This window comes from Paramisgurnus dabryanus, chromosome 19 (assembly GCF_030506205.2).
Source record: "Paramisgurnus dabryanus chromosome 19, PD_genome_1.1, whole genome shotgun sequence".
Taxonomy (NCBI): domain Eukaryota; kingdom Metazoa; phylum Chordata; class Actinopteri; order Cypriniformes; family Cobitidae; genus Paramisgurnus; species Paramisgurnus dabryanus.
Genome location: NC_133355.1, coordinates 35,140,982 through 35,166,834, shown reverse-complemented (window position 1 = coordinate 35,166,834; position 25,853 = coordinate 35,140,982). Strand labels below are relative to the sequence as shown.

The 25,853-nt window shown below is 37.6% G+C and overlaps 2 protein-coding genes across 3 annotated transcripts; one reads left to right on the top strand and one right to left on the bottom strand.

The window, feature by feature from the left end:
• Nucleotides 1–489: 489 nt before the first annotated feature.
• On the top strand, nucleotides 490–5,850 carry LOC135779908 (uncharacterized). Its single transcript, XM_065290808.2, has 2 exons — nucleotides 490–1,478; nucleotides 3,266–5,850. The coding sequence occupies exons 1-2, from the start codon at nucleotides 668–670 to the stop codon at nucleotides 3,286–3,288; spliced, it is 834 nt and encodes a 277-aa protein (XP_065146880.1). The 5' UTR covers nucleotides 490–667; the 3' UTR covers nucleotides 3,289–5,850.
• A 5,228-nt stretch (nucleotides 5,851–11,078) lies between these two features.
• ccn2b (cellular communication network factor 2b) lies at nucleotides 11,079–25,100 on the bottom strand. Of its 2 annotated transcripts, none has more exons than XM_065268141.2 (5): nucleotides 24,534–25,100; nucleotides 21,616–21,832; nucleotides 21,170–21,421; nucleotides 20,669–20,880; nucleotides 11,079–12,646 (listed from the first exon to the last, which is right to left on the bottom strand). In XM_065268141.2, the coding sequence occupies exons 1-5, from the start codon at nucleotides 24,594–24,596 to the stop codon at nucleotides 12,341–12,343; spliced, it is 1,050 nt and encodes a 349-aa protein (XP_065124213.1). In that variant the 5' UTR covers nucleotides 24,597–25,100; the 3' UTR covers nucleotides 11,079–12,340. The 2 variants fall into 2 exon arrangements, with proteins under 2 accessions (XP_065124213.1, XP_065124212.1); XM_065268140.2 differs by having other exon boundaries at nucleotides 21,158–21,421; nucleotides 24,534–25,083.
• Between the last annotated feature and the right edge of the window lie 753 nt (nucleotides 25,101–25,853).

Genomic DNA, 25,853 nt, shown 5'->3' with positions numbered 1-25,853 from the left:
TCTTTCTGCGGGCCAGATTATGTTATATTGTTGAAAGGTGCCGCGGGCCGCAAAGAAGTTTGAGACCACTGCGTTAAATGGAACAGGCTAGCAAGTGCACGTCATTACCTCATTGCGTGATTGAAAGGTGTGCTTTCGGTGCTGCGCGCATAGGATTGTGGGTGATTTCAGCGCGTGAAGAGCGCGAAGGATACAAATTTGCATCCTTTCCTGTATATGGGATATTTCTCAAACGAAGGACTCAGTCCTTGGCTGAAATTTTGAGGAGCCTCATTGGAACAGTCCTTCGACGGACGTCGATGACGTAGCATCCTCGAAATTCTAGCTTCCGAGGATCCTTCCTTGACTATAGCTGTGTCCCAATCCAAGGGCTGCAACCTCATAAGCATACGACCTTAAAAGGTGAGCACTCAGTCTTTCAAGGTGGAAGCCTCAGAAGTTCGCGAAGAGAACTGAAATGAGACGGTCTAACCTTCGGAGGAGCCGGCAAGATGGCGGCTCGGGCAAGCACCGCGTTTTAAGCTCTTGCTCATTTGCCCCGAAATTTAACTAAAGTTTTAAAGTGATTGAGTGTACGGCTGTATATAAAGTATTTTGAACATTTTGTTAACCGACTGATACACTATAAGTTCCAAGTTTAAGGTATACGCGAAGTTATTTTGCCGAAATGCCGAACGGGAAGGCCGAATCTAAATCAGCCGCTAACGTTACACCAGCCCATGCCAACATGGATCATGATTACACGCCGATGGATGCTACAACTAGTAGCAGGACGAAAAGGAAAGTTTCCCCTGGTACACCAACTGAAAGTACAGCTCCTCCTTCTAAAGTTAAGTCGTCAAATGATTCATTTGATATTCCAAACGCGTCTCTTGTTGAAGCTATAGAAAAGCTAACCTTTAAAATTGACAGCTTTGGTGACCAGTTAAGAGAAAACTCAGTCATGGTTGCTAGCATCACCAAACTAGTGGAGCTGAATGCCACTGAGATCAAAGAATGCAAAGACAAGATACAAGCTGTGGAAAAAGAAGTGCCTCGTATTGTAAAGGAAAACAAGGAGCTGAAAGAAAGAGTCAATGAGTTGGAACGTTACAGGAGACGCTGGAACCTTAAAATTCATGGCCTGAAAGAAAAAGACGACGAAAATATCAGAGTCGTTGTCATGAGAATCCTGTCCAAATTAGCACCGCAATGGGAGACATCCATGGAATCGATTGTTGATTCTGTTCACCGCATAGGGAGAAAAGAAGAAGGGAGAGACAGACAAACAATCATCCAGTTCACCATGCGATTCCACCGGGATTCCTTCTGGAAGCTGTCCAAAAACTCTAGGATTTGCAAAGACTTGGGTATTCACTTCAAACAGGACTTTTCTAAAGCTGACAGAGAAGCTCGTGCAGCGGCATGGCCGAAAATGGAGCAAGCCAGGGCGGCTGGACAGAACGTGTTCTACAAGGGACATGTGGGCTATATCAACGGTAAAATGGTTACTCTGGATTAGACAGAGCTTTGTACCAGAGCATGTCTTTATCTTCTCACAGGTTTGAGATTTATACCTTTAAAAGATTTTGGTTAATATGTTTTAACCGTATCAACGTTCTAAATTGGTTGAAATTGGTTGCACTCTTGTAGTGTAAAGGGTTGTTATTACTTTACGGAGATCTCGTTTAAAGAGGTTAAATAGAAACTTTAAGTGATTTAAATATGATACGGTTAATTCAATGGAAGCACATTTAAGTTCTTACATAATTCCACTTTAATACTTTAAAGACATAAAGCTTAAGAGGGGAAAAAAGTGGAGAGAAGTTCGTTCATTAAAAGAAACGAATGTTTGTTATAAGCAATTAATTGCACTCTATTGTTTGAAAGGGGCTTTGCAATAGTCTTAATTCTAGGAAGCTAACTTTCCTATTCTATCTTATTGGTCTTATTGTTTTTGTTTTTTTTCTATATGTTTTCTTGTAGTCAAATGTTCTCTTATGTTTCACTTAACACTAGGGGTCTAAGAGATTTTGTTAAAAGGAAATCAATCTTCCTTTTTTGTAAAAATGAAAGAGCACAATGCTTTCTTCTCCAGGAAACTCATTCTGTTGATCTTGATGAAAAATTTTGGTCTAATCAGTGGGGGGATAAAATAATTTTTTCTCATAGTTCTAATAGGTCAGCAGGTGTCGCTATACTGTTAAATCATTTTCCTGGGAAAATTTTAGCAACCGTTAGGGATACATGTGGTCATTGGTTAATTTGTGTATTTGAAATAGATAATCATTTTCTTATTTTGGGTAATATATACGGATATAATACTCTTAACCAAAACAAAATCTTAATTGATGAGATTACAAATGTTGTAAAGGATTTATGTCAAAGATATCCAACTGAACACTTAATTTTTGGAGGAGACTTTAATATGGTGATGGACAATTGGCTTGATAGATGTCCTTCAAAATATTCAAGTCATCATTACAATCCCTTACTGCTTGGCTTTTGCAGTGTGTTTAAATTGACAGATATATGGCGCACAAAAAACCCTACTACCCAAATCTTTACCTGGTTTAAACCCGATAGGTCAGTCAAATCCAGAATAGATTTTTGGTTAGTATCAGAGTTTAGATCTTGTCTAGAGTTAAGTTCCATAGTTTCGGCTGCACCTCTTACTGACCACTGTATGGTTAAACTGGTTCTTAAACCTGTAAACACATACCAGCGGACAAAAGGATACTGGAAATTTAACTCAAATCTTTTAAATAATGAACCTTTTTGTCAAGATGTTATAGCTACAATTTCTAACGTAATTGAAGATTCAAGCTTTACAACCTATAGTAAGAAATGGGAGTATATAAAATATAAGGTTCGTCAAATATCCATATTTTATGGTAAGTTATTAAGCAGGAATAGGGGAAAAAAAGAATTGGAAATTATTAAAGAAATAAACAGTATTTGTGTGAAACCCCTTTTAAGTGAGGATGAAAAGCAAAAAATTATTCTCTTACAATCTTCGCTAGATAACATTTTTGTTGATAAAGCCAAAGGCGCATTTATTAGATCAAGGGCAAAGTGGATAGAGGAGGGGGAAAGGAGTTCAACATATTTTTGTAGATTGGAGAAAAAGAGGCAAGAGCGTATGAGTGTTAAAGCCCTACTCATTAATAATCAGGAATGTACGGATCCCAACAAGATTTCTAAAGAAATTTTTGAATTTTATAGTAAATTGTACTCTTCTTCTTATTCGGATACTGATACTGATGCTTTCTTTTATCATATTAAGGATTGGATCCCCAAAATAGATGAGCGTTTCAAAGATGTGTGTGATGCAGACATCAGTATGGATGAAGTTGAAAAAGCCATGAAATGTTTACCACTAGACAAATCACCTGGTTCAGATGGATTAACAAGTAACTTCTATAGACATTTCTGGGAGCATATAAAAGACCTAATTTTTCACATGTTAAAAGAAATTTCTGAATTACACATTTTACCAACAACTATGAAGCAAGGAATTATTACTCTCATCCCCAAACCTGGGAAAAATCCAAAATTAATAGATAATCTTAGACCCATAACATTGCTTAATAATGACTATAAAATTTTAACTCACATTTATGCTAACCGATTAAAAACTGGTATTTCACAGATCATTTCTGAAACACAGTCAGGTTTCTTAAAAGGGCGTTCTATTCATAATAATATACGTCTGGTGCTTGATTTACTGGATTATAGTCATTTCATTGAAGATGATGGCTTTATTTTATTTTTAGATTTTTTTAAAGCTTTTGACACAATTGAACACACATTTATGTTTCGCACTTTAGAACTATTCGGTTTAGGTGACAATTTTATTAATATGGTCAAATTAATTTATAAAGATACTAATAGTACAGTAATACTACCAATGGGAACATCACCAAGATTTTCAGTTAACAAAGGAATCAAACAAGGTTGTCCTATCTCTCCCCTGCTCTTTATTGCCGCTGCAGAAATGTTATCCATTCTTATTAAAAATTTAGATTTTGAAAAATTGATAGTATTAGGAAAACCCTTAGCCATTAGCCAACTGGCTGACGACACAACCATTTTTATGAAAAACATAAACCAAATTCCAAAAATTCTTCAAACTATAGAGCTTTTCTCTAAAGCATCTGGATTAAATCTAAATCTTAAAAAGTGTGAATTATTACCTATTCATAATTCCCCTCACTCATCCTTTTGCAATATTCCTATTAAAAACACTGTAAAATATTTGGGTATACACATTACAAAGGATTATAATTCACTTAGTACTCTTAATATCTGTAATAATTTAGTGAAGTGTAAATCTCTTTTGAATTTATGGTCTCAAAGGGATATTTCTATTATTGGTCGAATATTTCTAACAAAAATGGAATGTATCTCTAGACTTGTCTACCCTGCTTACTCACTTCCGTTTTCTAAGAATGAAATTAAAGCTATAAACCAAGCGATCTTTAACTTTATCTGGAAAGGTAAAACACACTACATTAGAAAAGGGAATTTGGTTAAAGAAGTTGAAGAAGGAGGGCTTAAAGCTATCGACATTGAATGCATCAATGCCACCATTAAGACCAATTGGTTAAGATCCTTTTTGAAAAATGAAAATAGTTTTTGGTTTTATATCCCTAGCCAAGTCTTTTTGAAATTAGGAGGTATTAATTTACTTCTTAGATGTGATTATGACCTTAAAAAACTCCCTGTTAAATTGTCAGTGTTCCATCAACAGGTTTTACTTTATTGGAAATTGATTTATAAGCATAATTTCAGTCCCCATAATGTCCCTCTGTGGAATTGTAGATATGTGGTATTTAGAAACAAGTCTATTTTCTATAAAAGTTGGTGGGAGAAAGGTATATGGTCGGTGATGCATATCCTCAATAATAGTGGTGTTATGTCTTTTGAAACTTTCTGTTCAAAGTATAATTTATATGATAAGAAACTATACGATAATATGATTAAAGCTATTCCACTATCTATATTTCAGATGTCTCAAACCCTTTCTCAAAGCGATGTAACCCCTGTCCTTCCTAAGCTTTTGGTAAATGGAGTTTCTCTCACTAACCTGATTTTACCAAACACTATTATTCGGGATGCTTTTGTCAAAGAATTATATCCTTTTTATTTGAGTAAACAGTTAATCTTTAAGTACTTTTCCAAAACTGAAATTAAAATTTTGAGAACGAAATACTTTAAATTTCCACTTGCACCGAAAGCTAAGGAGGTTCACTTTAAAATTATCAATGGAATATATCCCTCCAGAGAATTTTTGAGTTGTCGATTTGGGCTTGAGGTTAACAATTGTTCTTTTTGTACTGATCAAATTGAGACAACAGATCATATTTTCTTTGACTGTATTTATGCCTGCGCCTTTTGGGAGGACTTTCATTATTGGTTGTTTCCTAAATTTGAAGACTTACCTGTATTTAATAAAGAAAATGTATTATTTGGTATTTTTGTGAAAGATGGAACACATGACTTTGCAATCAATTCACTTATTATTCTTGGGAAATTTTTCATACATAAAAACAGATTTCAGAGAACAATTCCAAGGTTTCTAATATTTCATAAGGAATTGTGTAATTATTTCTCTTCATTAAAATTAATGAAGAAAAAATCTGCCATGAATCTGTGTTATCTGGTGGAAACCCTTAATCTTACAGAAAACCCCTAGTGTCTTATTTTTATTTATTTTTATTTATTATTTATTTTATTTTTTTTGTCGTGTGTCCTTTTATTTAATGTTTACATTTTTGTACCATGCTTGTCTGCTGTGTAGAAAATTGTTTGTTTTGTACCAAGCCTTTTTGGTTGTAAACTGACTTTGTTAAATAAAGATTTAAAAAAAAAAAAAAAAAAAAAAAAACCTTCGGAGGACCCATAATTAGCGTCACCTGTTGCACGCGCCCACCTGCACGTTTCTGACTTATTAAAATAAATATGACATCAGAAAAATCATTAATTTATTTTAGAAATATGACACGTTGATGTATATTTAACTATTCAACAGTATACCAAATGAATCAACCTTATAAATATACGCAACATAAAAAGAATATTATTAACACAAAACATAACTTATAATACTAAAACAGTGACAAGAATTTTTTTTTCTGATAAATACACTTTTATTTAATAAAGGTTTTAATTGTTTATTTTAGAATATCCACCCATTATATGCAGCCGTTGCAGACGCGCAATGACTCTTGGAATATCCTCGGCTGTTAAGGATCCATTCGTTCTATCGTTAACAGCGCGGAGAAATGAGGACGCATTTTGAGGCTTCATTCTAAGCATCCTTTGAAATGGGACGGCCTTACTGGCCTTTAGTCGCGCTGCTGTGACGCAATCGGTCTTAAAATACGTCCTTAGAAGGTCGCAGCCTTTGAATTGGGACACAGCTATTGAGAAACGGCTTCGGACCATAGACAGTAAAAGAAATGGACACAGCGACCCCATTGGATTCAACGGAGACAAGTGAAGTCAATTAGAAGCACGCACTTCCTGGGTGTCGAGCGTACTGCGCAGACTCAAACTGAGCTAAATGAAGTAGATGTCACGTGAGCAACCTGTCTGACAATTGTAAGTCTTCTAATAGCCGTGCCACGGGAAATCTGAATCACCTACTGAAACTTGCAGAGACGGCGAGCGTGAACAGGAGCACATTTTGGTTGGTATTCTGATTAATAATCTCCCTTGACTTTATGCCTTCACGTCCACCCGATTGCCTCATAGTCAGTAAAAGAATTGGCTCTGAGCTTCTCTCCCAGTCCATACGGTAATTTCTCTACTGTGCGACAGAAAGTCGCAGTTTATGACGCAATCCTTAGCATATTTTTACAAAAACTGCTTCTACTGGGCCATAATGTAAGATACATGGTAATGGAGCCTTTTATACATTTTCGTGTTTCTTTAGAAATAATTAATGGACAAATGGAGGCTTTAAACGCCTCAGATGTAAAGTTATTCGCTGTCAAAGTGACGCCAAAATGAATGGGAGTCAATGGAATGCTAACAGCAGATGGGTGTTCGCTAAGCAATGGCGGCGTCCAGGGAAGCTTCAATAAAAGATGAAACCCTGCCCCCCTGCTTCAGCGTACTACATCCGCCATTTTGCTATATCACGTGACATACGTCGTCATCACGTCATGTCATTTCAGCCATAGACAATTGGTGTGTTCGAGATCATCCGGCGCTGCGCAGACCGATCGGCGAGGTTTGCCGCTTGCAGTCGATCGGGCGGAACTGAAGACGGAGCCGTCAAGCCGGACACCTGCTGCTTGCCGTAGTGACGTGTGCGCCGTGTTTCCTTGTTTGTAATCGGAAATGAAGTGAATTAGAGGCTGAATTTGATAAAAACCAACATTTAAAAAAAAAGTTGCAACCAGAAACATTTTACATCAAATATTTTAATTGCTGATTATACTGTATACCCGAAAATAACGGGAAACAAGCCTATATTATTAAAATACCAATATAGTTTGTTATTTTCATTTTTATTTTATTACACGACACAATATAACATATTTAAGCATATTAAAGTGTTTTTTCCTGTTTTAAAACATGAATTTATAATGTTTATTAGTGGAACTAAAGATTGATTAAACTTGAAATGCACGTGATCGTTGTCATCAGTGAGGCAACCAATCACGTAAAGCTGTTACGTCATCACAACTCCGTGTTGCCGCTCTGGAGAAGCTGCACCGGCTGAGCTAGCCGGCTACTCTCGGAACGCTCTCGCGGTACTTAAAAACCATATGACACAGTCACGTGCCTGCAGCGCCAGCTGAAGTCGGACAAAATTACTAACCGGAATGCACTGCTTCAAGTCAGCCGCCGATCGGTCTGCGTAGCGCCGCATGAAGTCGAACACACCTAATAGGCTTGTTTGAGATGAGCAAATTCTGCGCAGAATCGATCACCGGTGATCAGCGCAAGATGCATTACGGTTAGAAAAGTGTCCGACTTACGTCCGACTTGCTCTGATGTCACGCTGACGTGTGCAAAATAACTCTTGCGATGGAGAGGCGGGCTCGTCGGATTCTACAGCCGAGCGCAGTTGCTCTCCACCGACTGCATTGACGAAAAGCACGATGGGAAAAGACTTGCTGACGACACAGCTTAATGCTCATTTGCCCGGGAATGTCAGATGATGACTTTTTAATTCTAAAAAGTCCACTTCCTGTAGTAGTTTTTATATTTTTTCAACTTGTTCTTGACTTATGACATTTATATTTTTAATGAATTCCTTTAAACTTTTGTATTAGTGTTGAATTATTTGTACTGTGTGCTGTTTATATTTCACACAGAAATGAATTTGTATTACGTCTAGACTTAGCTTACATCCCAAAATTTACTAAGAAGCCTTTTCCAGTAATGAACAGTTCACCTCTGTTTATTCTCCTTATAAACATCTTAATGCAAATGCATTTGTTGGTATTTCAGTTGCATCTATTTAATCCGCGATAAAATCCGCGAACGTGATCTCTTCCATTGCTGACGTTTGCAGTCCACAAAACAGTGAGATTAATGAAGCATCCAGCTTGCCTGCACTTTTTTCACTCCTCCCCTCACTGCAGCCGGCTACTCTCGCCTATATTTCAGGCGAGGCAAGCTGCATCTCAAACAAGCCTATTACATCGCCGTGATTTCACCAAGTAAGATGTGATAGTGGATCAACATTTTTTGATGATCCTGGATCAACGTTTTAAAAAAGATACCCCAACCTACCCTTAACTCATACCCTAACCATTTTTAAACCCTCAAATTAGTGTGAAATAATAGTTTGAGGAGTATTTCTTAAAAAGCCCCAACCCAATCCTAAACTTAAATCTAACATACACACTAATCCTAATCCTGCAATCTGATTGGTTAATGAAAATGTTGATCCAGGACCGACAATGGTGTTGATCCAGGATCACATCCTACTTGGTAAAATCACGTTACGTATATAATGTCTGTGGCTGAATCCGAAATTGCATACTTACTGTGTAGGTACTGAACTTCACTGAGTACCTACTTAACGTGCGCTAAGACAGTACGTTCGTTCACGTTAAGTATGGACAGCATCCGCCATGTTGACGTTATCATGCGACATATGACGTAGTAGACTTGTTAGAGTTCATCACAATACCGCGAGAGCGACTCGAAATCAGACTTCTCCGTATGATTTCTGGAATCGCTCTCACGGTACTGTGATGTCATCCACCTGTTGGTTCTTACAGTGGTGCATGAACTCGAACAAACCTAATAACAGACATGAAAACGTATGTGTATGAGGGACAGGTGCACTAACACCTGATTGCATCAGTAACTTGACAACTCTACTAAGGTCTCTGTCGGTGTTACAGATATATTACACATTATTTTGTAGTGGACAAAAATAAGTAAAACAAGCAGACTGTAATTTAATATCTATTGTCAGATGACAACTGTGCTTGAATACAAACTAGACAATGCAGGCCATGTGATTATAAACCTTTTAGTGAAGCAATCTCTTGTATTTACTTTAAACAACAGGAAACATGAATAAAAAAGAATGAATAAACCATCACAATAAATGAAAACGTATAGAAGTGAATCCCATATGAAACAAAACTTTATTCAAATGTATTTTTCTAACAAACCATCACATATTTACTGTCATCTCAACACAGCTGTGACAATTCTGCAGCTTTATTTTCATGAATCAGCTGAGCACTTTGTGGTATATCCTGGGTCTGTGCGTGAAGTCTGGGTGCTGAGGAACAGTCCTGTGTAACGTATCGAAATCACCCGATTGGCTGGTCTCCGGTCGATTGCTTTGCTTTCCCGTGGCATCATGGGAAAGCTGGGATAGAAGTGTCCATCCGATGCACGCTTCAGAATCTGGGCGGACTCAGTAGGGCATCCGGGGATTTGTCGTCGCCTACTGATTTTATGGATACTGAGGATTCGGACATACTACTCTGTTCTCGTACTGTTTCCCCTACTACATTTTCAGTAAGTAGGCGGTTTCGGACGACACTTAAGTACACGTGCCTCTGAATCTCGCGAGAAATAGTCCAAAATCCCGCTAATTCTCGCCTACCCTTTTACGTATACTGAGGTTTCGGACATACTATTCGTTCGCCTACTGCTTTTTGCCTACTATATAGTAGTATATAGCAGTATGCGGTTTCGGATTCAGCCTGTTATTTCAGCGCCAAAACAGTCGCGTGCCTCTTCTTCTTCGTTGGATAACTCCTAGTCCGGGGCATCATGGGATAGTGAAGCGTCCATCGTATGAACACTGCAAAATCTAACCGGAAGTAGTAGGTCATCCGGGTACTTTTCGCAAACTGTTTTTCAAATACTATGTATTCGGACATACTACTCGCCTCGCCTACTGCTTTTCGCGTACTATATAGTATGTAGTAGGCGGTTTCGGACGCAGCAAAACTCTCTGCTTTTAAAAATATTTTCAAAACCCTCCCACAAGTGTGTAACAATAGTTTAATAAAGGGTTAGTGGCCTTAACCAGGGGTTAACAAAGGGTTACACAGTTGGGAAAAACACCCAGGGACCAAAAACACACCCAGGGACCAAAAAATTATGACTTTTCAGATCAGACAGAAAGATCAGACTTTTACCAATGTTCCCAAGACAATTTTGTCAGATACAATAAGTCATCAGCTGCATTAAAACACCCACACTGCAGATAAGCTGAAACTGGCTGCCTGCCTGTAAAGCCAACCTCACACAACAAAATGCAGCAAAGAGCATTAGGTAGACAGATCGCTACGCTAAACGTAGATTTCCCCCTTTATCTACACATAGTGTACATGCTTGATTTCTGAAAAAAATCACTCTCAGTATGCAACCTTCTGTGTGTACTGCCTAACATTTTCTGTTTTTATTTTTTAAGTTTTTGCATTGTTGTTTCGCGTGTGAAGCACTTTGGTCAACCTTTGTGTTGTTTAAAGGTGCTATATAAATAAACCTTGACCTTGACCTTCAGGTCTGGCAAGATTCAATAAGATGGCTTATTGATTAATGATTTTATACCACAAAAATCCTGGTCCTAAAGGTTTTATTAAAGCAGTAATGCACGTATATGTAAAAAATATAATTTCTTTATTGGAAAAACAAATAAAAGTGCATCGGAAAAGAACTCACTGGTATCATTGCCATGTGAGTACAATGAACACAGAGTATTACAGTACAAATACAAAACTACACTTAAAAGTTAAACAACAGTTACATAAATTAGTACAAGCTGTACACAGTCTTCTTACAGTATTTACACAAGGTGTATTCGTCATTGTGAAATTCTCTTCCATTCATTTTTTATTTATTTATTAAATAAACAGTAAACAATATAATTGACTGTATCTCATTATATGAGCCTCATTTGTAGTGGAATTTGTATTTCCCAAAAAAACTTTGGGACTCATTTTATGCTTGGGTTCAGTTAAACTTTTTAAAGTGACCTCTGAAATCAGAGGGAGTCATTAAGGTCAGTTGTCAAACATGATGCCTCCTCGCAAAAAAAAAAAAAACATAATAATCCTAAATAGTGATGACCCAGTGACAATTTACAAATGAAGCATATAAAATGTACATATAAACTGTATAATTACATTACTGTCATTTCGTTCTGTTCCCGAAATAAAGTTCTTGGAACGACCTCATATTTTTGAACACCATGTCCAAAATGTCATAGTTTTCAGTGCTTTAGGTCTGCCATACCCTATGCATGACCAGTCAAACAGCAAGATGACTTCAGAGCATCACACAAAAAAAAGAGAAGATAAGGTTTGTGGAGCCAAAGTCAAGGTCCACATCATATCAAACATTCGAGTTATTTTATGCTCACAGGAAGTGAGAATTTTAGGGTCCAGTAAAAACAGGAAGCTGCCTCAGGTGCATGTTGTAAGATTGTCAGTCACTATGTTTGGAATAGAAAACAAGCTTACTACTTCAGAGTACTATGCAGTATGAACTGTATACTCTCTACTATTGTTTAAAATGTATTTAAGTAGTAAATATTATGCAACATTAAATGGTTTAAACAGTAGTACATTGTTGTCACATGACCTCATCATGTTGCATGTAGGAGTGTCGTCCAGTTATCTTGAAACCTAATAATGCATTGCACACAGTGCAATATACTGTGTTAGTAAATTGTCAATTTTGACAGATCATCTGTGTATTTCATGGATACAGAAAGTAGTATGTTGTGAAAAGTATACATACTATATACTGCAAAGGAAGTAATAATATGATGGTATGCTATTCCGAACATAGTCGTGTGTGTGTGTATGTGCGTGTGTTTGTGAGCATCTACTAAATAGTGTGTGTTACACTGAAAGCCTCCTCACATGTCATTATCATAGTCGCCCATCATTCTCCGAGAGTTTGATGCGAGGAAGATATCGTTCTCACGGGGACAGTCATGATGACAGGAGCAGGTCTTTATAAACATCATCTTTTTTCTGAAAGTGTCTCCCTCAGGACAGCGAAACTCCACTTCGCTTGTGATGGTGGCCTGAGGCGTGCAGCAGCGCCCATCTGTACACACCCCGCAAAACTTCGGCTTATACACCCTTACGCTCTGGCATCCAGACAACTCAAAACGCATCCCTTTCTGGCTCTTTGGGGTCCGTACACACTTCTTGCCTCTCTGTTAGGAGGACAAGATGAGATTTTAATATTTGAGAACACATTTTTCCACAGGGTTCAATGCAGAATAACATTAGTAGACTCACTCTACAGTACATATGGACACTAAAACTTTACGCAGACATGTCATCCAATTCAACTTATTCCATTTATTTACATTACTTTGGCTATACCTAATAAGCCCTCAAGAGGGCAACAGAGATATATTCATACATAAATGATCGATTACTGATACTATGACATGAAAGTATGTAGTGTTTTTGCTATGCAAAATTTATATACATTTTTGTGCGTAGTGAAAAGAGGGTGCAAATTCTGGGACATGCTAATACGTAACGTGAACGTTGTTGCATAGGCAACACTGTGATCGTTAAGGGGCCGATCACTCCAAACGCATTTTAAACGCTTGAAAACGTAAGCCTTTGGTTGAGAAGAGCAGGGCTGTGCGTTTTTTTTTCATATTGCTAGGTGACCAACGAGGCAGATGTCCTGGAAAAGACAATGGAAAAAACGTGAATGACGACGGGCGCATTTCCGCTAAGAGCACTTCTGCAAAAATGAATGGCATGTGAGGCGACCAAAATGCAAGGTGTTCAGCGCGGATAACCCTCATGCCAAAAGAAAACCATAGAAAACATTATGTGTTTACGCGTTCTGTGTCATTCGCCTCTAACAATAACACATATCAGAATACAAATTTTTCTTGCATTTCGGATTATCTTTATCCATTATTTCTTATTTATATTGTTTAATTTATTGAGTTCATGAAGCATCACTGATTTGATTTATTTATTCTGTGCAGTGTAACTAAACTCATCAGCCACCAGAGTGCAAATGGATCTGCACCATAGACTGTAAAAAAAAGATGGACAACGCGACGTCACCTCCCTCCATTGTAATGAATTGAAGCCAAAAATGTCCGACCATGGTCGCTGCCATGAGAGCCAGTGCCCTGCAGAGTTTAGCTCCAACCTAAACCAAAAACACACCTAAGCAAGCTAATCAATGGCTCTGTCCCAAATAGCACACTTTCGGTCTCGTGGCCTTAAATTGCGCATGCTCGCTTAGTGAGTCTGTAGGGTGTCCCATCTGTCATTTTTACGCTCCGAAGTGTGCTCATCAGCGCCCCCTTTGAACCCTTGATTCGGTCTTCAGCGAATGCTCCCACTGCAGCAGGCTTTGCGCATCTACCAACCCACCCAGAAGTCCTTGCTAAAGACCAATCAGACGACGGAAGGGAGGAGTTCACACTGATGGGCAACTGCCTTTTCCTATTACCGGTGTGACGCTCGAGTCTGTCGAAAATACAACTTCGGTGCACCCTCTTGGACTCGCGTCAAGGCAGTGGCGAACCGTGGGTACCTCAGCTGGGCCTTCAAAAAATGCAATGAAGTGCAAATGCCTCTCCATCCATCCACTAGGCTATTCGTATTTCGTTAAATCATACAGTGAACGTGTAAAAATTCTGAGCACGCAAAGTTAAATTACAGAATGGGCATTGTCTGCCTTTAAATGCAGTTTTAAAGTTTAAAATTACTTTAATCTAACTGATAAACACAAATACAGACTCTGCTGCTCTGTAATGACAGGGGCTCTGTAAATTTGCATTTAACAAGCTTAAATTATGTTCTTTAATTTATTTTTTATTTTTTTGGAAATATATATTTAGCTGTAGGATACCTTGTTAATCTTTTTCATAAGGGTAAATATAGCACCCTGCGTTCTCAGTGCACCTCCTTGTGGCTTATAACTGTTGTTATAATATATCCAGGGCTCGCAAAATCTCTAGCCCGAGCCCCGAGGTCCCGGGGCTTCTTGTCGGGCTACCAAAATGTATCTCCGCCCTGCCCATCGGGTATAGCGAGGTAAAAAATATTTGAATGTTTTCGCATTCTCTCAGATTTAGTTAGGAAATTATATTGTATGTAATTCGGCGTCGTCTGTCAGTCATTACTATCCTCACGTAACAAGTGAAACTGTCAGGAAGTAAAAGTATAATTAAACCCATTATTTTTCTCGTGTTCGCGTCATATGCACTAGTGATGCAAAGTCCGATTCATTTTCGCGAACCGGCTCTTTTCGGACAGTTCGGCTCATTGAACCGGTTCAACCGGTTCCTGACGTCATCAAGAAATGACATTACTACGCATTTATTGTATCAATGAAACATTCAAATTAAATCGTTTGTGTCAACACATTAAAACATTTAAAGAAATAGTTGTTTTTTGTGAAGGCATAGCTGATTTATTGCCCTGCATTCACAAGTTAGTAATGTTTGTGGTCACAGTTTAAATCGCGGATCATAAATAATAAATAAATAGTGAATGCCAGATAGCTATAACTGACCAGTTTTGACAAGCCTACAACTTGAATAAGATTCCTAAAAGACACTGATGCACAATTGCGGATGTGTGTAAGTATAAATAATAAACGTGTGTGTTAAACTCATTGGTCTTCCTTAAACAACTACAATATGATTTGCATGCAAAATAAATCGTATCAAAACTAAAGCTTTCTAATAAAACAAGCATATCAAGAAACTAATAAAACAAAAAACTTCGCGCATCAGGCTCGTTGAAATCCTCGGTGATTCACACGCAGTGTCAGCAACTCATCCGTCAGAATCGTCGGCAATCATCGACAAACTTCGTTCGGTTCTTTACGAGTCCGACGTGCTATTTCGGCTGTGCGTCCTGCGTCATCAACCCGGAACCTATGCCCAAAACTAAAGTTCGATTCAGTTCGATTTGCGAACCGGCTCGACCGGTTACTTCCTGAGAACCGGCTCAAAAGAACGATTCGTTCAAGAACCTAACATCACTAATGGTGCTTTTCCATTGCATAGTACCCCACGGTTTAGTTTAGTTTGGGTCGGGTCAGCTCACCTCACTTTGGCTTGGTTAGCTTTTCCATCGAGTTTAGTATCACTTCGGAGTGGGAGGGATTATAGGCGTGTCGTTATATTTACGCTGCCTACTGCTGTGACATCATACACGTGAGAGCGTTGTTGTACATTCCCATACATTCATTTATTTCTCAGTCTGCCACAAAATTAAAATTGGCCACCACAAATAGATGTTTGCACATCGCGTTTATCACTACCTCTGTCTCACATGACAGTTTCTGTTCAAACACCCGACCCGTGGCGTCAGTCGACGGCGCTCCGCTGAGGTTCATTCAAGTTGCATTTAAGCATATATAATTCGGATGTGCACGTCGCGAATGTGCCGCCCCAACTGCAAGTCTGGAAAAAACTGTTATGGTGTCCCGGATTCTCAACCTGCGGATGTTTTTCATCGCTAAGAGGGTGTTTGGAAACTTATAGCAGAACACAGATAAGCTAGCAGGAAGCAAGCTAATATTTACATTATAGCGATGACGTGACGCTTCTCTCAGACCAATCAGTGATCTACAGTGTTTTCGCGTCACGTTTGGTATCAGCTCGGGTCGCTTGGAACCCCAACCGAGGTGGTACGAAAAAAGTATCGGGTACTACGTACTGCACCCAATGGAAAAGCTCCCAAAAGTAAGCTGACCCGACCCAAACTAAACTAAACCTAGGGTTGCCACCCATGTCTGATAAAAAACCTGGACATATTGATGACCCGGCCAATTGGTTTGCTCACAAGCCCCCCCCCCTCCAATACATAATATTTCTATAGGCCTATGCAATTATTGGCACACTTTACAATTCTTTTTTTTCAATTCTTATTTGTTAACATTAGTTAATGTATTAACTAACATGAATTAACCGTGAGCAGTACATTTGTTACTGTATTTGTCAAACTTTGTTAACGTTCGTTAGCTGTTCATGGTTTATTCATGTTAGTTCACACACAGTGCATTAACTAATGTTAACAAGATTTAAATAAATGTATTATTAACATTAACAAAGATAAAAAAAATTGCTTTATGCTATAAGTGCAGTTTATTAGTAGTTCATGTGTTAACTAATGAATCTTATTGTAAAGTGTTACACAATTATTTGTTAATTATATTAAAATATGTAAATCACTTTTACAATTTATAAAAGCTGCTTATAATATTTATGTAAACTATTTTTTATTTATATTCCATTGCAGCTTTAAAGCGGTCAAAATAGCAACTAGTCGGCCTGAAAAAATATGCACATGAAATTAAACTTGTGGAACTCACCTCAACATCTATTTTACAGTCATTTAACCCCAATGGGTAAAGCTGAAGTCACTGTTACAAACTGTACACCATGCAAGATTTTAACCTCTTTTAAGACAGGGATACACTTTCGTGTAGTCTGGTGTAAAATTTGTCTTATATTTTCGCTTTTGGGGCACTCTCCCTCTGCCAGGGCGCTCCTGTTTCTAGATACACTGATCAATTCGGTTCGGGAGGAGATAAAGCCCGCCCACACTGACAATTGATTGGTTGATGTCCTGAAACAGGCCAATCAGGATGCTCTCTGTCTTACATGCGCTAAATGAGGCAAACACACACACAGACGCAACGTCTCCCTCTCTGCCGTGCGCGCGCTAAATTACACATTCACATAGCTTTTCGAAAACCGGGACATTCAGTGTCCCGGGAGAGTTGATAAATTTCCCGGGACAGGTTATTAAAAAGAAGGACAATCCCGGTAAAACCGGGACAGGTGGCAACCCTAACTAAACCGTGGGGTACTATGCAATGGAAAAGCGCCATAATATGCACAGGCTCCTCTGCGCGCGCTTCTCCCATCTGTGCTCTTCACGAGTACGCGCTTAAGTTATTTCGTTTTTACCTCAGCCCTATCAAGCTAGCCACAGCGTCAATCACGTTTTCCGCCATTTACCTCAACCACTCTCACCGCAGAAATTCGGGCCATTAGACTATATTAATATTAACGGTCTATGATCTTCGTCTTTGGTGTTTTACGGCAGCTCGCATCCAGTTTGTTGCATGATTAGGACTTCATGAAGGCTTACAATGTTTCGTTTTTTGCCCGCCCACTTGAAATCAAAACGTGATTGGTCGATTTGCCCGTCACTCTCCACACCAAAACACCTTGGCCTTCCCTGGGATTCATGAAGTCCTAACCAATGAATGAGCCAGATAACCGGGCCTTAATAGAGACAGACGATTCTGATTGGATTAGATGTTTTCATGACATGAACCTGACAGTAAGCTTAACGTTAGAACATAGATGAGAGAAAATATATTACATGTATTGTATTAAATTGAATTAAATAGAAATTTAAAAATGTAAAAACATATTTTTATTGAATATTATTTATTTGAATTATTATAATAAAAAATCTGTTTTATTAATTATTTTAGGCCTTCTCTGAAGGCGTAGAAGGCCCTGAAGGTTCCCCACTGCGTCAAGGGTTCCTAGGGTCTGTACTACATGATGTCATCAAAGTGTGGACTCTGAGGAGGTCCACAAATCCGAAATGTGCCATTTGGGACAGGGCCAATGTCTTCATGATCCCTAGAAAATCACAGGTAGGTGTGTTTGATTAAGGTTGGAGCTAACCTCTGCAGGGCACCGGTTTCCAGGGTTGGTTGTGAGGAACACTGCAGTAGACCATCCGAGTACTTCAAGGATAATCATTTTAACATACGACCATTTGGGAGGTACTTATTTTTATTTCGTATACTATTTACAAAAGTTAATTGGCCAAACTCGGACGCAGAATCGTTTGTTAATGTCACCGCCATATTGGGTTGGGCAAGTGAACTGGTAAGCTGATGTTTTTCTGGATAAACATTCACATTAATGTTTACATTTTTATATAAATGGTTTATGATTTACGTAAGGTACGAAAAGCATTGGAAACATTCAGATGAATAAAATATTTTTTGTCATGAGGAGCTGTGAAAGCTTAAGCTTGTCATTCATTGAAATCAGCTGAGAAACGTTATAAGTTATTGTGCCTTTAATCAAGAAAACACACAGCTTCCATGTTCATATTTATGCTTGCAGTCTTGCCCTCCCCAAAATGGCAACAGGTGAATGCAGCATCTATGTCTATGTCCGTAATAATTTACTGAGCTTGCGACTGCATCTAAATTAGCTAGGTAAGTGACAGCTGAAGATATTATGGCATTATTTTTGTGTCTTCATTATGATGTAGTGTCCACTATAGCATGCATGCTTGAATTGCACTATGAAATTGCGATCTGATACTATGACACATTAAAAACAAGAAAGGCTTGGGTCTATTGGTTCTTTTAACCCACACTGTAAAAATTTTCGTTGTAAATTCACAATAAATAAATGGATAAATTTTGCATGACTTTCACAGCAAGGATTACAGCAATATACTGTGAAATATACTCACAGCAATTTACTGTAACATTATATCTGTGATATTACAATGCATTGATGTAAAAGAACAACTGTATACTGTAACTTCACAGCTTCAATGGCAAAGCAATTACTGTGATATTACACAATACATTACTAGGGAATTACAATCTTTTGCTGTACATTGTTACAACAAGACCATGTACTTTTGCACAAGACCATGTACTTTTGCAGTGTGTACTGTGAAAGTAATGTACAAGTTGACAATAATTTACTGTGAATTTCCAATGTATACTGTGGAAGTCATGCAAAAATTGTCCAATAACTTACAATCTAGTGACTTTACAATCACACATCCTGCAACATGCTGATCCAGCCAGAGTCGGGCAGAGAGAACAACCGTTGAGTTCATGGTGAGTTGGTCACGAGACATACATTGCATGAATAACAATTAAAAGAATATCCCAATCAGTTCTCTTAACTCAAATAAGCATGTCAAAATTTGTGACTATCATGTTCAGTTTTGCTGCTGTTAAATAAGCCGAGAGTGAAGCGGAATTACCTAGTAATGTTACGTTGTTACAGTGTAGTTGACTGGTTGTCCGTTTAACTTTTGAAAAGTATTGCTTTAATAGCGTGACAGTTGAAGCAATGAGACATATCATCTCTCCTTAGCCTGTTATATTGATAATGTATGTTTTACAATTTGCAGTGTGACATTATCCTTTGCTAAATTATGTATCGTCATAGACTAATGCCACTATCAGTGGAAGACCGCTAACGTTAACGAGCTTGAAAACCACAACGAACTTATTCTGCCCAAATAAAGTAATGATTACTGTATTTATAACTAGCATACCTCTTGTTACAGTCCCTGCATTGTAAAATGAAAGTTAGACTTGAAATAAAATATTAAAACTAAAATAAACATTTAAAACCTTAAATAAAAGTGCGTATTTATCAGAAATTTTTTTCTTGTCACTGTTTTAGTATTATAAGTTTTGTTTTGTGTTCATATTATTCTGTTTATTGCGTATATTTCTAAGGTTGATTAATTTGATATACTGTTGAAAAGTTTAATCTACATCAACGTGACATATTTTCTAAAATAAATTTATATTTTTCTGATTCCATATTTATTTTAATAAGTCAGACACGTCTCCGCTGTGTCCTGCTGAGAGGTGCGGTGGGTGCGTGCAGCAGGTGACGCAAATTATGGGTCCTCCGAAGGTTAAACCGTCTCATTTCAGTTCTCTTCACGAACTTCTGAGGCTGCCACTTTGAAAGACCGAGTGCTCACCTTTTAAGGTCACATGCTTAGAAGGTCGCAGCCATTGAATTGGGAAACAGCTTTTGAGCTTCAAAACCACTCAAGGAGTCTATGGGTGACCTCACGGACACTACGTCTATGTTTTTATACAGTCTATGGTTCAAAACAGTTTGATTGTGTCATGTGACTTCTCAGGGCATATTTTAATACAATATTTCTCTGTAATCATACAGTTTAATGCTGTGAAATGCTTAATTTTTTTCACTGTGTTGCTGTGATATTACAGACCTTTTTGTGATATAACAGCAGGTTTTAGATTGCAAGATTTTACTGTAAAATAACAGTTAAATGCTGTAAAATCCAAGGATACTATACTTTTCACAGGTATTCATTGGGATATTACAGGGAAACTTAATTACAACAAGTTACGGTAAAATAATACTGTTAATTATTGTAAAATGCTGGTAATTTCTAACAGTGCATCCTACCTTGATGTCTTTCTCCAGTTCAGCGTTGCAGGGACGAATCATACAGATGCGGCTCTGCCGTTCCATCTGGCATTGCTCGTTGTCATTGGTTACGCGAGAGGACACGCCCATTCCACAGGTGGCAGAGCACTCGCTCCATTCAGTGGTCTGAACGATGCAGTTGTCCCTTGCGCTCTCAGGCTGGATTCCCTGAGAGGACACCTCTCTATATGCTATACGATAAATATGAGAAAGGGAATTTTAAATTCATGCCTCAGTCATGCATGTGGAGAGCATATTTATATATAAAGCAGCTAGACTAGTTTAATGAGTTTGGGATGGAAAATGATCAGAGGTACTAGGGAAGGAGACTTATAGCCTACTAGGATCTCCTCATGTAAATAAAGGGCCAACATAAAAAATGATCAGAGCTTAATGTGAAATATCTTAATTAGTCTATTAAACTCTTTTCAGCACTACAAAGCGACAAGGAAAAAAAAGTTGACTTGCCAATTGACCTACCAGCCATTGCTGACTGGAAGGAGTCTTCTTGTGGGATCTGGTCACACACCCATTCCTCACAGCACTTGCCAGGGATCTGAACACGTCGCGGGTAGGGGCAGTCTGGAGAAGGCAGTCGTATGTTGCTAGCACATGTCGGTACACAGCCAATCTCTCCATTCATGCACACACACTGATGCTTGCAGCTGGGTTGAAACATCTCTCCACTGCGGTAGATCACACCACCAAGGTCACAAGTCTGACCTTCTTGAGCTGCAACACACGCATCAGTCATTATACATGATGAGCATACAGTATGGCAACTCACAGGGGGTGGATTTCTCAACAATGAGAGACCCTCCCTCGTGGACAAAACATGCACAAGATCTACTTTTGGACAAGCAGTGTGTTGTTTATTATAATAACTCTTATCATCTCAAAAGGCAACAGAAGAATGATAAGCTCACCCATGCAGATGCCTGTCTCAGTGTCACTGAGCAGGCTGTAATCGCAATACAGGTCCTTATGGTGGTCGCACGGCTCCAGGAAGGAGCATGGCTCCCCTGCCTGTCGGGCACACACCTTACAGCAGCTGCAGCCATCCAGCACAAGACTGGTGCCTACAGGGCATAAAGGGGTCTTGGCTGGGCAGTTGCAGGGCTGGGAGCAATCTTGACCCACTGCCTGCATAAAATAATGACATGGTGTTGGTACAGGATGATTTCTAGAAGCTTAAAAAATTACTTATCACTTATCAACAGATAAGGGATTTTTATCAATTGGTGGATAAATGCATAGGTGTCATTTACACTGGGGACGCTGGGGACATGTCCCCACCACTTTTTGAAATGGCTGATTTTGTCCCCACCACTTTTTTAAAGCATTTGGTTAAAATGTTCTGAAAAATCAAGCAATACCTGTGCGACATACACTGCAAAAATGACTTTCCTACTTTTTCTACTTTTGTCTTGTTTTCAGTAGAAATATCTAAACATTCTTAAATTAAGATGCTTTCTCTTGATGTGCAAAATGACCTAAGAAAATAAGTCTAGTTTTTAGACCAAACATACAATTTAAGTGAATTTGTGATTAAAACAAGCAAAAATTTCTGCCAATGGGGTGAGAAAAAATTCTTAAAATAAGATTAGTTTTTTCTTAAAAACTTAATTTAAGCAAAATTTTCTCACCCCATTGGCAGATAATTTGGCTTGTTTTACACTTCAAAAAAAGGATTTTTAAGAAAAAAAATTCTTAGTATTCTTAGTATCTTAAATTAAGATGCTTTTTCTTGATGAGCAAAATGACCAAGAAAATAAGTCTAGTTTTAGACCAAAAATATGAAATTTAAGTGATTTTGTGCATAAAACAAGCCAAAAAAAAAAATCTGCCAATGGGTTAAGCAAAAAATCTTGAACCTTTTTCTAAAAAAACACTAAATTCAAGAAAAATTCAAACCCATTGGCAGATTTTATTTTGGCTTGTTTTATGCACAAAATCACTTAAATTTCAAATTCACTTAAATTGTATGTTTGGTCTAAAAACTAGACTTATTTTCTTAGGTCATTTTGCACATCAAGAGAAAGCATCTTAATTTAAGAATTTTTAGATATTTCTACTGAAAAAGTAGGAAAGTCATTTTTGCAGTGCACACTGCAAAAAATGATTTTCAAGAAAAAAAATTCTTAGTATTTTTGTCTTGCTTTCAGTAAAAATATCTAAAAAATTATTAAATTAAGATAAATTAAGTCTAGTTTTTAGACCAAAAATATCAAGTGATTTTGAGCATAAAACAAGCAAAAAAATCTGCTAATGGGGTAAGCAAATTTTTCCTGAATTTAGTGTTTAATAAAAATTGCAAGATTATTTTGCTTACTCCATTGGCAGATTTTTTTGCTTGTTTAATGCACAAAATCACTTAAATTTGATATTTTTGGTCTAAAAACTAGACTTATTTTCTTGGGTCGTTTTGCTCATTAAAAAACTACATCTTGATTTAAAATTTTTTAGATATTTTTACTGAAAACAAGACAAAAATACTAATTTTTTTTCTTGAAAATCATTTTCTGCAGTGTATGTCTGGTTTTGTGGTCCAGGGTCACATAAGTTGCGTTGTGTGCTTATAGTGTGTATTTGCCCATTTTTATGCGTCATTATTCAATATTTTTCCCGTCCTGCTGTAATGTTTTTTCATCTGATCTTTTGTCCGCACCACTTTTCAACACAAACTGACGCCCCTGGATAAATGACTTCTCTGTCAAAGACAATTTGCTGGTACAATGTAATTGTTCAATTGGGGTCCAATACAGATAATCAATTTATTTATTTATTTATTTGGGGGGAATAAGGATTTACATTTGGTTATCCATTTCTTGATCTGTCTTGCAATTTTTTTTATTTATAAATGTGGATGGTACAAGTCAAAGGCCAACTTTGTTCTCTTATATTGTATTTTTGTAATTTCCAATATCTGGTATGCTCACCCAAAAACTGATGGATACTTATATATTCATTGTGGTAATTATATGCCTTGATCGTTTGTAGTTGAGGTAATTAATAAAAAAAATCAATTGGAGTCCATGTGAAATTCTCACCATGGCCACAATGGGGAGACAATATTCACTATACACACAACATGAAACAAATGCAGTGATGTTTTGAAATTACACTACATATAATCCTAACTTCACATAAAGTACTTTTGAATAAAAAAATAAAAATTATTCAATTTGATGCCAGTGGGTAAGCTGTATGTAGAAGTAAATATTAAGTAGGTAATGAAATTGTATATTATGTAAAAAAAAAAGTAGACTAGAGATTTATAAAGATAAATATCTTTTCTAGCAGTCAAAACTCTATGCATGAAAATTCCTCTTCATGCTACAAACACGTCAGTACAGTGACTTACATTCCTAGACGTGCATCTAATTCAAACGAATTAAACCCGTAAATAAGACCAATAATCAGAATGTTAACTACACCCCCAAATAGACAACAGCTAAAACACATACACATGCAAGCTTCATTAATAGCTATGTCTAATAGCCCCTTATCCACAACTGTAAATATCTACATAGGTTAATACATCACTTGCTAGCATAATCTTAGTTAGTCATTTATTGTCATATGTACAGTGTGCAATGAAAACTTTCATGAATGCTTCTCCACAGACTATAAACACAATGCAATAGACTGCTATGTAAAGAAAGTAAAAAAGTACAAGAATTACAAGAAATAAAAACGAATTGCAGCATAATAAGGTATGAAACAATGGTGTCTTATTAAATTAATTAAAATTTGCACTTAGAGGTGATGTATAGCAAAAGGCACTGAACAAATAACATACTAAAATATTGCACTAATAAATATATAGTTTGTGTTTACTCACCACATGAATAAATAAGCAGAGAATGATGAATATTGTTCCAGCCATTTCTTCAAAGAGTCTCATACAGATGAGCAGTCCACTAGTTTGTTTTGGTTTTTGGGTGCCTGTGATCACTGTAAGACTGCAAGATTGTAATGGAGTGCTGAGCAGAGAGCCCCCCTTTAAATACCAGCAAAACAGGGTGTAGCCCACCAAGTCAAGCTATGCCACGCGACCCAGAGGGGTGAAAATATTTCAATTCCAGATGGTTTTCCAGAATGTTTGAATGCCGTCGACCAGCTTTTCAATTAATCATACCATAGATTCCAGAGAGATCACAGGGGGAAAAATCTGGTTTTTGCACAAAGTGTGACTTCTGTTTATAGGAATACTAATGTTGGAAAATCTATCGGTATGGTACAGGATACTGTTACAGAGGTTTTAATATATTTTACTTGAATGCAATAATGTTCAGTCTAAATACGTAACTAGTGAAACATCAGATGCATGCACATGATCTACACTTTTTTTTAAGTTTGTATTAAAGAAAACAACTGCATCAAATGGTATCACATTGCATAGTTGTTTTACATCAAAAACACTACACCATTAACTTTTATCAATAGTTCTGTTAAGACTAATTCATACTGCCTTAACAAACAACAACTTCAAGCTGTTGGGTTTTGTTAAAGTGTTGTTGTTAATCCTGCTGGTGTTTGTTGGAACGGTATACAGTATATACGCTAAATCTTTCCATTTCCCACTGGCATGCCAATCTTTTTTTGTGTATGTCACCTATACTCTAAAAATGGCGCTATATAGCACCTATAATTAACAGAGTGCCTTGGTGTAGAGTTGAGAAGGTCAATATCTCTGAAAAGACTTTGTACTTTTTGGTTAGTTTTAGGTCAGATAATCTCACATATCTAATGGTTTTCAGGCACCATCAGATACCTTTACTGGTTTAATAAAGTATAGTTAGTTTGTTAGTTGCGCCTTCCACCAACGTTTGCTTTGCATCAGGATTGTGCAACTGCACAACGTCCAGAACGTCCAGCCTGCTAAAGTGTCCAAATATCTGCTGTAAATATAGTGTCCCTATCATGCTGTAGTACACCATGAGGTCTCTTGTTTATATGGGGATTTTATTTCTCAGTTGGGGAACTTGAGGTGCAGGAATGTAACAGCGTTCTCTGTTCTCTTCTCCAGAGCAGCGGGTTGAGGATTGTGCTTGGCAACGGGATACTCCAGCAGGCCACGAAACATCTACATAATTTCAAAACAGAACTGTAACCAAGGAGTGCTGTAAATATCCTCAAACTGTGAGGCTGTGGGGTTGCC

What these genes read in the sequence shown, in the direction of transcription:
- LOC135779908 (XM_065290808.2), top strand. Translation starts at nt 668, where the DNA reads ATGCCGAACGGGAAGGCCGAATCTAAATCAGCCGCTAACGTTACACCA. An exon ending in ACATGTGGGCTATATCAACG is followed by an intron (nt 1,479 to 3,265) that starts GTAAAATGGTTA and finishes TATCATATTAAG; the next exon opens with GATTGGATCCCCAAAATAGA.
- ccn2b (XM_065268140.2), bottom strand. Translation starts at nt 24,596, where the DNA reads ATGAGACTCTTTGAAGAAATGGCTGGAACAATATTCATCATTCTCTGC. An exon ending in TCTGCTTATTTATTCATGTG is followed by an intron (nt 21,833 to 24,533) that starts GTGAGTAAACAC and finishes TATTTTATGCAG; the next exon opens with GCAGTGGGTCAAGATTGCTC. An exon ending in AACTGGAGAAAGACATCAAG is followed by an intron (nt 12,647 to 20,668) that starts GTAGGATGCACT and finishes TCCTCCTAACAG; the next exon opens with AGAGGCAAGAAGTGTGTACG.